Raw genomic sequence first — 13,212 nt, 5'->3', positions numbered from 1 at the left:
ACAGTTAGGTTGGAGCTTTAGCAGCAATTCATTTTCATCAAACAAATTTATTCACATTTCATTTTTTGTTCACTGTGGCCAGAGTTAAAACACCAAAGTTTTTTAAATCAGCCATCTCTGCTTTGAGGCAAATATACAGTTTGTAGTACATACACATGTTGTTACCTGATGCTAAAGCCTAAATATTTCTCATACACTGCTCAGTCTAAGAGATCTAAAGGGGGTCTACACAAAATCTGCCCCCTTATGTTCCTTAATAATTTGTGAGGCTGTGACATCCACACAAGATAAAAAGTATTAGTGATGAAAACCGTAATCATATTTGTTTACAACAAAAACACAAGCAAAAATATCATACATCTAATTACATATGCCTGACAGTTCTCCTGATGTACCTCATACGTCCAACAGCAGAACAGCATTAGGGTACATAGTAGTTGGTAGAGAACCAACGAGTAGGAAGGTATATTACCTGTATTACCCATCTGGGTATCGAGGGGGTTAATGATGTCTGCATTGAGCCAGCACTTCATTGGTTATCAATATGCATTCCTCAGACCCAGGTACCTGTCTTTTCTTTCTGCCTTACACACATATGGACTACTAGCATTCTTTCCACACACTTATAATCTCTCCTTGTCATACAAAACACTTAACTCACACTGCTCATTCTTTGAAACTTTAGATTTTCCTGCAGAGAGCAAAATGATAGGAGCAATAGATAGAAGTAACAGGTACGAACATTTAGGCAGGAGCATTTCTTACTCCATCCTACCATCTTCAATTTGGTCTCCCCCTTCTCCTCGTCCCCTCAACTTCAGATACATAGATCCTCTTTGTCAACCTCTTTTCACTCATTCTCTCATGTCCACAGTTCAGTACACCCTCTTCAACTTTCACAACTACAACCCTTTTTATTACCACCCCTCATTTATCCTTTTACTTAATCAAACCACCATATAACACAAAACCGAAACCTACCCTAAAATTCTTTAAACCTTTTCTTATGCCAATCACTGCCCTAAATAAGGCCATATGTGATACAACGTAGCAGGCCAAAACCTGTTGTACATTTCTGGGTATTGTACTACCCTCAGGGCAGGCCAGCGTGACACATGATGACGTCAACAACACTGATTTCTGTCAAACATCCAGGCTGCCGGAAATTCCTATTATCATAACAATCTATAACTCTCTATGCCCCATATACAACCTTAGTACACAACTTAGCCACATACCTGCTTAGATAAAGGCAACATTCTCCCCATACGTAATATATATGTTGATGTTTACAACATCCATGTGCGTGCCCCAGGCTACCAACCCGTCCGACGGTCTCCCCTCACCATGACCCAGGCCTACCAACCTCGACCAACTACACACTTGGAATAATTACCTTTCACTTGATCTGCAATTCTGAGAAGAATCAACTACACATCCTCCTCATTTCTCTTCTTCACTGGTCCTCCAAGTTCTGGGTGGTGTCCTGTCCCATCCCTGGACACTTCCTCTTTATCGTAATCATTTGTCTCCTTCAGTCATCAACCATGTGTGAATAGAGGATGAATAACGGAAGACTGACTGAGATTACTGTAAAGGATGCTTTCCCACTGCCGGGAATCCTAGACACATTAGATGCTCTGGAAGGAGCTCAGAACTTTTCCTCCTTTGATCTACCTGCAAGGTACCACCAAATCAAGGGGCTAGCTGATGATTCCCTAAAACTGCCTTGGTGACGGTTTTGGGCATCATCAGCATGTGTGATGCCCTCTGGTAATGTGTAATAGTCCCGCTACATTCCAGAGGTTTATGGAGTATGTTCAGTGATCACATTTTTGTTATTCCAGTAGTGTACCTGGATGATCTGAGTCTTCGGCAGGAGTACTGAAGATCTCTTGGATCGGATGATCATGTTTCTGAAAAACATGGGTTGAAATCCTCTAAGTAATATATTGATACCTTATGGTTACATATCTTGGGTTTGTAATCTCAAAAGCAGGATTCACCACTGACCCACAGAAGACCCGGGCTATCCAGGAATGGCCTACCCGAACATACACTGTAAAAACTGTCGAGTGTTTATGGCATTCTGCTTTATATACAGGAGGTTTGTGGCAGGGTTTACTGAGATTGCTGCTCCCCTGCAAGCTCCGATGAGTGGGCAGGCAAGAGCAAATGTGACCCAATGCTTGGGAAGAGCAGAATTGAAACTTCTGAACAGATGAAGGAGAGGATGACTCAGGCCCAAATGCTAACGAGTACTAATTACACCAAGCAGTTTGTGCAGACCGATCTGTTACCATTTCAGTACTAAGGCGATGCTGCCCTCAAACAAAAATAACACCAATAGCTGGGAACACAGGGCTCACCTCACCTCACAAAGATAATGTAAAGTACAAACGAATCCCGGCAAAGGTCACTGAAACACTAAAAAACTACTTATTCTTTCTTCACAAAAGAAATATCACAAATATAATCTGCGCCAAATGCAAAACAACAAACACATTGGCCAATTTCTTTTCAAAATTAAATGAAACCTGATTCACATTAATAAAAATTCCCTAACGTACAAAATGTTTTTCACATCTGGGGTGTTCACTATTAACAGTGACTGATAACTTTTTTTAAATTTCATTTCAGAACACACTTTAGATCAATGTGGCCAAACTTTACTATGCCAGTCAAGTTAACAGTTCACACTTTTATCCTAATCACCTCCGTCCATAAATGTCTCTAAACATTATTAGACGATCCTTCCTAAAACCACAACCAGCTTAGCAAGGATGTCCAACCAGTCTAGCTACAGCTGGTAAGATTCTCTACCACTCCACAAAACCAGGTAAATCTCGCTTGGGACATTCCCTCTACCTAGTTGATCCATTGGCCTATATGAGACCCTACCTGATACAATGGAGCATGTCAACACCTGTTGTACAATACTGGGTAGTGTACTTCCCTCACGGCAGGCCAGCGAGCCTCACACGACTCTGTCAACAACTTTTGACTTGTCAATTATCCACAATATCCTCACTGCCAGGAATTCCCCATATCATCACAACAATCTATGACTCTTCATGCACGATATACAACCTTGATTCACAACTTAGACACATACCTGCTCACTTAATAGCCAAATTTCCACCACACGTTATGTCCATGTTATTGTTTATCATCTCCATGTGTGTACCCCAGACTACCAACCCTCCCGACGGCCTTCCCCAGACCGCGACACAGGCGTACCAACATCGACCAGCTAACTTCCCTCATTTTATATATATATATATATATATATATATATATATATATATATATATATATATATATATATATATATATATATATATATATATATATATATATATATCTTGTCTATAATACGAGCACAGTACATGTTTATAAGATAAACCTATAAAAACCTCGTCTATCAACTGAAATGATGGCAGAAATATATTAACATTAGATATGTCCACTGTTGGCGAGTGCATATATTCGTATATAGTGATAAGGGGACATAGTGGTCAACCATTGTTGCTTCCTGATGAAGACCAAGTTGTTTGAAATAGTTGAAAACAGTAAACTCATCATATTTCTCTCCCATGTACAAGTTAGCCAACACGAGTTAAATATAACGAAGACACTGTGAGTGGCAATACAAAATATGCAAATGCCATACGTATAATAGTATGAATTGGTTTAGCTTCTTTGACAATGTTAAATCATGTCTTTTAAATATATATGATCAGTCCCTTTAAAATAATATACATAGGCTCGTAGTGTGTGTATTCGTATCCTCCTGTAAACAAAACATTCCGATGTCAGCTGTTGGGTGTGACACTGACAGCTGATGATGCTGTACAGGCCTGTAATGTTATGGTGAAGCCAGCCAGAGTCAGACTCTTACCCTGCCATCATGGTCCACAGGAAGTCTACCTACAGACTCATGTTCAAGAATTATGGTTCAGAAGTCAGGAAAAATGTTTGGCGGGAAAATAACAGCCTTCGGTAAGGTGAAGAGAGGCCGGCCTACTGGTCATCTAACATTTATGTTGATTAGTAACACATATACGTTTATTATCATATATAATACAGATGATCAATATCTCTTTACCACCGGACACTGAGTGATTCAGTTCAGCTGTGATGATATTTTGTATAGAAACTACAGAAAATATTAACATTATTTTATAATTATAAAGTGAAAATGATATATATATATATATATATATATATATATATATATATATATATATATATATATATATATATATACAGTACAAAATCGAGTATTAATATGTCAGGTATTTTTGCAGTTCACGCCCTACAAAAGTTACAGTATAATTTTGTGAATTAGGTATCTCCCATAATATTCATGTGTGAGCTAAGTAATATATATCAGATCACTTTAAAAAGATTGATCTATCGATTGCATTTAACAGAAATTTCGTAACGTCGGTGGGGCATAAACTAAAAATACCAGAAATAGTTTGCATGGAAGCAATCATTCTCCACCAAATATCCCTGGTTAGGGAAGGTATAGGCACACCTGGGAATCTGTATGAAGATTTATGAGTGCAATTTCATCCCTGGCTAACATTTGTGGTTGCTATTAAGATTTTGATTTTTATATTTTTGTTTTACTCTGGATGGGAAAGATTATTTGTGCTGTAGAAATATGGTATGTTTTTCAGGCTCAGACGACGAGAAGAAGAAATGTCACATCACTCAATTGAAGAAAGTGACTCAGACTGCATTTGTGATGATTCAGACGAAGAAGAAGAGAGACCAGAGCTGGCAGTACGACAAGGAACATCTAATCTGGCAGGAACCAAGGGTATATTAAGCAGATCTGACGAGTAAGTAATTCACCTTTGTTTGTGCGTGTCTGTTGATGTATTTTTTTTACTGTCTATCTATCTGTCTGTCTATCTGTCTATTTATCTATCTATCTACCTATCTTTGTCTTTGATGCCTGTTTCCCTCAGAAACTCACATCAAGGGGGTGGCCATGGCAAAATGCTTTCTTCCACCCTTTTACTCCCTCCATTATTCTTCCACTCTATATTCCCATGTCACAGGTGATCTTTCTTTCACACCAGCCTCTTTAATTGAGCTATCATATGCCCTTGTAAATTCCCGATCTTGCATTCTTTTCACTTGGCTTAAAGTATGACGTTTCACCCACTTTACCACTCCACAGTTCATTCCCTTTGCATTTCCTGCCATACCACATCTTTCATACATCTCCTCACTTCTTTTTCCATTACAGCTAGTTATACCACATGCTCCTCTCATATAGTTAATTTCCACAGCCTGGATTCTTGACCTCCATGGCTCATTATATATCCATGTTTCAGTTACATAGGTCAGGGTTAGGAGAACTATGGTGTTCCTTAATCCTTTCCTCACTTCCATACACTTCTCCACTTTAATATTTTATTAAGGGATCCAATAACTCCTCTACCCTGTACTGCTCTCTCCCTTATCTTTCCTCCCACATCACCAAACTTACCCAAGACTACTTCTGAATACTTAAATTTTGTTGTTCGTGTATTTTGTGAAAAAATGAAGCCATTACTTTGTTGCTAGGGCTACCAGGCTAACATGGGAAATGGGAAACAAGTATGAAAAAATAATGCTAATGTTAATGATAATGATGACAGTATTATTATGTTGATAATGATAAAGGCAGCAATACTTATAATGAATATGTATCTTCACCAGACAGATCCAGCAGCAGCCATCCATTCAAGCTGGGGAGAGGGAGCCACCACCACATATTCCAAGACTCCATTTTACACCAGAACAGTCTCCAAGGTCTCTAATATGACTTTAGATGAGTGATGATTGCCCACCTGTTTTTTTTTTTTTTTTGTCTGTTTTCCTGGTAATACCTCACTGAAGCAGGGGGGTAGCAATGCTGTTTCCTGTGGGGCAGGGTAGCACCAGGAATGGATAAAGGCAAGCAAGTATGAATATGTACATGTGTATATATGTATATGTCTGTGCATGTGTATGTATATGTGTTAATATTGATATGTATATGTGTGTATATGTGCATGTATGGGCATTTATGTATATATATACTTATGTGTATATGAGTGGATGGGCCATTCTTCATCTATTTCCTAGCGCTACCTTGCTGATGCGGGAAACTAGTCAAGTATAATAGAATGAATATAAAATACATATAGTGCAGTCCAAGAGGATTCAGTTGACACTGCAAGATGTTTAGAATGGGCTGATAATACTTAGCATGAGGAATGAAATAGAAAGTAATGGATTGAGTGCAAAATAGTTATGGATGAATTTTTGGGGATGAATCAGAAATGGCAGGCTGTGACTGGGGAGATGTTGAAATATAGATATATTTCCTTTTCTGAACAGTGATCTAATAAAATCCAAACCCCAAAGTTTTCGTAAGTATTGTTTCTGTAATTGTTAATTATACTTAGGTACACTTGCTATGATTATTAGATAACGACAGGTTACCCAGGTCTCATCAATAAAACCTTATCCAGCCCATAAAACATAAGACACACACACATTGTCATTCATTTATATGTAAGACACTGTCCACTTCTCCCCATATTTAATGATTCTATGATTTGCAGCAATTTTCAAAGCTTAATGTTATGAAGTGTCACTTTCATCACATGTACTGCACTTCCTTGGGGCAATCCAACATCCATAGGTTGACTTTAAGGAGTTTCACCCACCTTTTAAACTCTGTTGAATTACTTGACTTCCTAGCTTTTCATTTTTCATGCTTCAGGTGCAGTTAAGAGTGTTTTGCAATGGCACTAAGTCTGCCAGCCTTCTGGTGTGTTAACATAGTAAGACTAGGAACAGCTGACATAAGAGATGACACTTTTGGTAGCTGAATATACTGACTCACCCAACTGCAAACATGCCCGGGAGCTCTAGTCTCTTTTCCATTCTTGCATTTGAGCTGTTGCACATTTTAGGAACTCGTATTCAAGAAAAATGAGATTGGAACTCAGGTTTAGGTACTGCTTCATTGAGTTTGACTAGAATTGTGGCTTTGCCTTGCAGACTTGATTCTTGTAAAGCTTTGTAATTAACCAGATAGTTCTGCAGTCAGACTAGAAGTACCACTTCTGCAGATTCCCTTCTCAAATTTGTCAAGTGATGGACACATGACAATAGGTAAAAGTTTTAGTCAGTGGCCACATTGATGTGTGAATGTGGCACAGGGTCACTAGCCTTTTTCAGTGGAAAGGACTGATTTGAAATAAAGTGCTGCCAGTATCATGGCTGATGGTTATGCAATTGCTTTCTGAGGTTGTATTCCCAGGTTGTACATCAATGTGATGATATTGCTATCATTAATTGATTGAAAAAACATATTTACTTAAATGACCACAACCAGCGAGAAAAATTTCAAGTTTTGCTCTGGACATGAGGAAAGATGACCTGCTAAACCAGCTAAATGTATGTAATGAAATGTATATGTTTTTACATTGTGTGAGTGTATCATTCAGTGTTTCTGGGATAGAGTAGGTTTCACAAGAAAGCTTAAAAAAGTAAGGTTTAGAGGTTAGATGTATGGTAATATATGTGTAAGACGTAAAAATGCAGAGAAGTTTGATGCGATAATCATTCAGTTTGAGCTAACATATTTTGATTTTGAGAAATATAATGATAGATGTACATTTAATTATATGCATTATGGTTGCTGATAATGCATGCTATTTCCCTTGTATAGATGAAGACAATGTGTCTTCATGAATTATGTATCTACAGGGCATCTCGTCAGCAGAGCACCCCAAATGATTTGGATGTAAACCTCAGCAGAGATGGCACAAGTGAACAGTTTGATGACAAGAGGGGTAGCATGCCAAACTTGAACTTAACCCGAGACACAGTAGAGAGCCAGAATATTGGGGTGGAACCCAGGAGTAAGCCTATGCCATCAGCTGACCAAATAGGAGTTATGAGATCTGGAAGTCGCACTAGGGAGTATGACCTCATACCAGGTAATATTTTGTCTTTTCTGATCAGCTCAATTTCAGTGCTGTCACAAAGATCACCCTATGGGCTGCTTGGTCCATTTTATCAGAATTAACTTGATAAAAGAACAACTATACAGTGTGCTGAGAACAAGTAATATGCATTCTCACTTTGTGTATGCACCGCAGATTTTCCTTGTCAATAACCATATTGATCAGGTGCTGTATTCTTTTTTAATCTACCTGGCTACCAAGTCACTCTGATCTTTACATCTGCTTCAGTATCAGAAAAAATTATGAAAAGCTTCATTACTATAGATATTAATGTGATATCCTTTAAAATACTACCCAGGAATGGCAGATAGAAAATATCTAAGAAACATAACTGCATGTGATTATTCCAAGGTTTAATGATATGAATATTTAGTCAGAATGCAATATACAGACAGCAGATTCTAATTCCCTATAATGATGGTACGTGTGGTGAGATATTGATTAAGATGTAAGTTTTTAAAGTACTTACCAAGAATTGAGGCAATAATTCAGAGCATTTTTGTGACCATGAAATTTCCTTTCAAAATGGGAGTAATGTTATTAAGAATTAAGTTCTTTGCGGCAGGGGTGTGTGATGTCTCCATGGTTGTTTAATTTGTTTATGGATGGGGTTGTAAGGGAGGTAAATGCAAGAGTCCTGGAAAGAGGGGCAAGTATGAAGTCTGTTGGGGATGAGAGAGCTTGGGAAGTGAGTCAGTTGTTGTTCGCTGATGATACAGCGCTGGTGGCTGATTCATGTGAGAAACTGCAGAAGCTGGTGACTGAGTTTGGTAAAGTGTGTGGAAGAAGAAAGTTGAGAGTAAATGTGAATAAGAGCAAGGTTATTAGGTACAGTAGGGGTGAGGGTCAAGTCAATTGGGAGGTGAGTTTGAATGGAGAAAAACTGGAGGAAGTGAAGTGTTTTAGATATCTGGGAGTGGATCTGTCAGCGGATGGAACCATGGAAGCGGAAGTGGATCATAGGGTGGGGGAGGGGGCGAAAATTTTGGGAGCCTTGAAAAATGTGTGGAAGTCGAGAACATTATCTCGGAAAGCAAAAATGGGTATGTTTGAGGGAATAGTGGTTCCAACAATGTTGTATGGTTGCGAGGCGTGGGCTATGGATAGAGATGTGCGCAGGAGGATGGATGTGCTGGAAATGAGATGTTTGAGGACAATGTGTGGTGTGAGGTGGTTTGATCGAGTAAGTAACGTAAGGGTAAGAGAGATGTGTGGAAATAAAAAGAGCGTGGTTGAGAGAGCAGAAGAGGGTGTTTTGAAATGGTTTGGGCACATGGAGAGAATGAGTGAGGAGAGATTGACCAAGAGGATATATGTGTCGGAGGTGGAGGGAACGAGGAGAAGAGGGAGACCAAATTGGAGGTGGAAAGATGGAGTGAAAAATATTTTGTGTGATCGGGGCCTGAACATGCAGGAGGGTGAAAGGAGGGCAAGAAATAGAGTGAATTGGAGTCATGTGGTATACAGGGGTTGACGTGCTGTCAGTGGATTGAAGCAAGGCATGTGAAGCGTCTGGGGTAAACCATGGAAAGCTGTGTAGGTATGTATATTTGCGTGTGTGGACGTGTGTATGTACATGTGTATGGGGGGGGGGCCATTTCTTTCGTCTGTTTCCTTGCGCTACCTCGCAGACGCGGGAGACGGCGACGAAGTATAAAAAAAAAAAAAAAAAAAAAAGATTGGATTAACATATTTTCATCCTTTAGCTGCATAATCAGTTTTCAGGGGTGCCTCAAAATAACCATTTATATGTTAAGAAATGAAAGTCTTAACATTGTGTTTCTTTTTCTGACTGAACTTGCCCAGGAGTTTACAAATGTGACAATAGAGACACTTTGAAACTTTACATAAAAAATGTAAACCACAATTTTTAGGAAAAAGATTATAAATTTAACCAAAAATTGATTCTTATCAGACTGAACCAGGGAATGTGAAACATCTGGGGTAAACCATGGAAAGGTCTGTGGGGCCTGGATGTGGATAGGGAGCTGTGGTTTCTGTGCATTACACATGACAGCTAGAGACTGAGTGTGAACGAATATTGCTTTTTGTCTGTGTTCCTGGTGCCACCTTACTGAAGCAGGGGGTAGCGATGCTGTTTCCTGTGGGGTGGGGTAGCACTGGAAATGGATGAAGGCAAGCAAGTATGAATATGTTTATGTGTATGTATATGTGTATATGTTGATATGTATATGTATATGTGTGTGTGTGTGGGCGTTTATGCATATATATGTGTATATGAGTGGATGGGCCATTCTTCGTCTATTTCCTAGTGCTACCTCACTTGACACGGGGAAACAGTGATTAAGTACAATAAATGAAGAAAGTAAACATGGGTTAGTGTACAATAGTGCATATTTTTCTTTCTTGACACCCATTTTGGAAAATTGGGGGGTTGGGTCTCTATAATGAGCATGAATTGCCAAGACAGGTGGAGTTTTCTTCCTTAGTCTTGCCCATGGCCATGGCTTGGAAGAGACATATTGGAATTTAGTGCTACTTTTTAATTTTGGACCCTCTGATTATCTCTTCACTTTAAGCCCTCCAACATCTTTCTGACAAAATATTTCAATAATTTGTTCTTGCTCTCACTTTGACTGCTGCTTGAATTGTGCCTGATTTCTGCTATGCTCCTGAAGTTTGCAATAACATAGTCAGAACACCCGAGCTGAAATTTATTTTTGGGGAATGAATATGATTACAATCAGAGTGTAATAAATTGATTTTGTTTTCCCTCAAACAAAGGGATTTTTGGTATGACATACATTGATTTTTATGAAAATTTGTTAGAACCTAGTGTCATAAAATCATATTTTATATTCTTAGCTGTTTCAGGAGACAGTAATATTCATACAAGAGGAACAACATTAACAAAGTCACGTCTGATGAAAAGTCACAAGTATCCACTCACCACACGGCTCTCTAGAACCACCCAAAGAAACTTTCAAGAGCGTGATAAAATTAATTACGTACCATTTGGAACTGGTACATCTGTGAACACCATTGGTGACAAGACTTCATTCAACATCCATCTTAGTAAGGACCAGGTAATGTATATTAAAGTTTTGATTATGTGCTATAGGAACATAAAGGTGACCCCATACAAAAAAAGTTGATCTAAGTACCTCCTTTTGTGTACCTGTTTGTGTGATGCAGATAGAGATAGATGGAAATATAATCTTTCATAAAGAAATGCTTGCATTCCAGGTAAGGCCAACTGCGCTACAGGCATCATCACTACGAAACAGAGAGATAGAACGCTTAATGAAGAAACAAAAGAAAATGACCCTAAATGACTGGAGAGGAAAAGGGGAAGGAGGACAGCTCATCAATCACTCAAGTCTTTGGGCTGATGCCAAGAAACAAATTTTCTCTTCCAGGTCAAGGCCAAGAGAAAGAGTCGTAAGTGCTCCAAGTAGAGTTGAGGTATTCTCTAATTATTGCAAGCATTGTGGAGGAAGAAGGTAAGGTTTAATGTGTTGTAAAATTGAACCATGAATTTTTTAGTTTGTAACGTTAGACCATTTTATGGGTAAATAGTTGCAAGATGTCTGATGAGAGTTGAGTGAACTTGAAGTGTACTTTCTATATTTGAGCAGAACAATGAGGATTATTCCTCTGGATGGAATTATAAAGTGGTAGCATTTGATTACTCCTAGTTAGCTGTCTTTGTCCTTTTTTTTTATATTACAGTATAGCTTTTTGGGCATTCATATTTCTCTGTGGTGCAAAGGCTTCTGACAGTACATTTACTGGACACCATACTTATCTCAGATGCATGCTTGATCTCAACTTGCTTTTTGATTGATGCCCTAATGCCATATTAGACTCTGTATGCTTTTGTTAGTTTTTTAACATAATAAAGAAGAGTGAATGAAAAGATGACTGATGGAGTTTACAGAGGTATTTTTAATAGGTGATTTGTGCAAGATACTGCAGAAAGGAAAGCATGTTGCATACAGTTCGCAATTCTCATATACACTTGTAGAGTGTGCTTGTATGCTTGATGTTGAAGTGTGTTGTAATGATTTTTACTCATATGTTTAGATGCTAAACCACTGAATTTATCACTCAATTGTGATAGATTCTTGACACGAAATGTTCTTTAGGTACACATTTTCACAAATCTTTTTTGTGTACTTTATGATATCTTATGTGTATATTTGATATGTATGATACAGAACTCAGGCTTATCAACCAATCAGTAATTAATAGTTGATGAAGAATATATTTAGCTTTGTATCATGATGTTTTTAGTATTTGTTTATGCTTAACAAAGGGAGGCAGTTAGTGAAGGATACATGACGTTTAAAAACATTTTTGAAGTGTGATGGCTACAGATTGAATGGAAAATATCCCAGAATCAAGTACAGAGACCTAATTGTAAAACATTTCTGAAGTGTGATGGCTACAGATTGAATGGAAAACATACCAGAATCAAGTACAGAGACCTAATTGTAAAACATTTTTGAAGTGTGATGGCTACAGATTGAATGGAAAATATACCAGAATCAAGTACAGAGACCTAATTGTAAAACATTTTTGAAGTGTGATGGCTACAGATTGAATGGAAAATATCTCAGAATCAAGTACAGATACCTAATTGTTACTGCCTCAGTAGACAGTTACTGAAAGACTTTGTAAACAAAACTCCATGGTGTTGCTAAGTTCTACTAGTAGATGATAGCACCCCAATTAAGATCCTTTCTTGTTTACTAGAAACAAACTGCTTTTGTAATGGTTTAAGTATTCACTTGGAGTGCAAACTCTTTCAGACAATCAATTTATTATTTATTTATTATACTTTGTCGCTGTCTCCCACATTAGCAAGGTAGCGCAAGGAAACAGACGAAAGAATGGCCCAGCCCACCCACATACACATGTATATACATACACGTCCACACACGCACATATACATACCTATACAATCAGTGTATACATATATATACACACACAGACATGTACATATATACATATGTACATAATTCATACTGTCTGCCCTTATTCATACCTGTCGCCACCCCACCACACATGAAATGAAAACCCCCTCCCCCAACATGTGTGCGAGGTAGTGCCAGGAAAAGACAACAAGGGCCACATTCGTTCACACTCAGTCTCTAGCTGCCATGGATAATGCACCGAAACCACAGCTCCCTTTGCACATCCAGGCCCCACAAAACTTTCCATG

General features: G+C 38.4%; 1 protein-coding gene across 2 annotated transcripts; it reads left to right on the top strand.

Annotated features, from left to right (window-relative positions):
- The first annotated feature begins 3,792 nt into the window (after positions 1–3,792).
- Positions 3,793–12,631, top strand: LOC139758964 (uncharacterized). Of its 2 annotated transcripts, none has more exons than XM_071680796.1 (6): positions 3,793–4,002; positions 4,689–4,853; positions 5,722–5,814; positions 7,765–7,997; positions 10,860–11,071; positions 11,232–12,631. In XM_071680796.1, the coding sequence occupies exons 1-6, from the start codon at positions 3,911–3,913 to the stop codon at positions 11,490–11,492; spliced, it is 1,056 nt and encodes a 351-aa protein (XP_071536897.1). In that variant the 5' UTR covers positions 3,793–3,910; the 3' UTR covers positions 11,493–12,631. The 2 variants fall into 2 exon arrangements, with proteins under 2 accessions (XP_071536897.1, XP_071536896.1); XM_071680795.1 differs by having other exon boundaries at positions 3,794–4,002; positions 10,851–11,071.
- Positions 12,632–13,212: the final 581 nt, after the last annotated feature.

Source organism: Panulirus ornatus, chromosome 32, assembly GCF_036320965.1.
Source record: "Panulirus ornatus isolate Po-2019 chromosome 32, ASM3632096v1, whole genome shotgun sequence".
NCBI lineage: Eukaryota > Metazoa > Arthropoda > Malacostraca > Decapoda > Palinuridae > Panulirus > Panulirus ornatus.
This window is presented reverse-complemented; position numbering and strand designations above follow the sequence as displayed.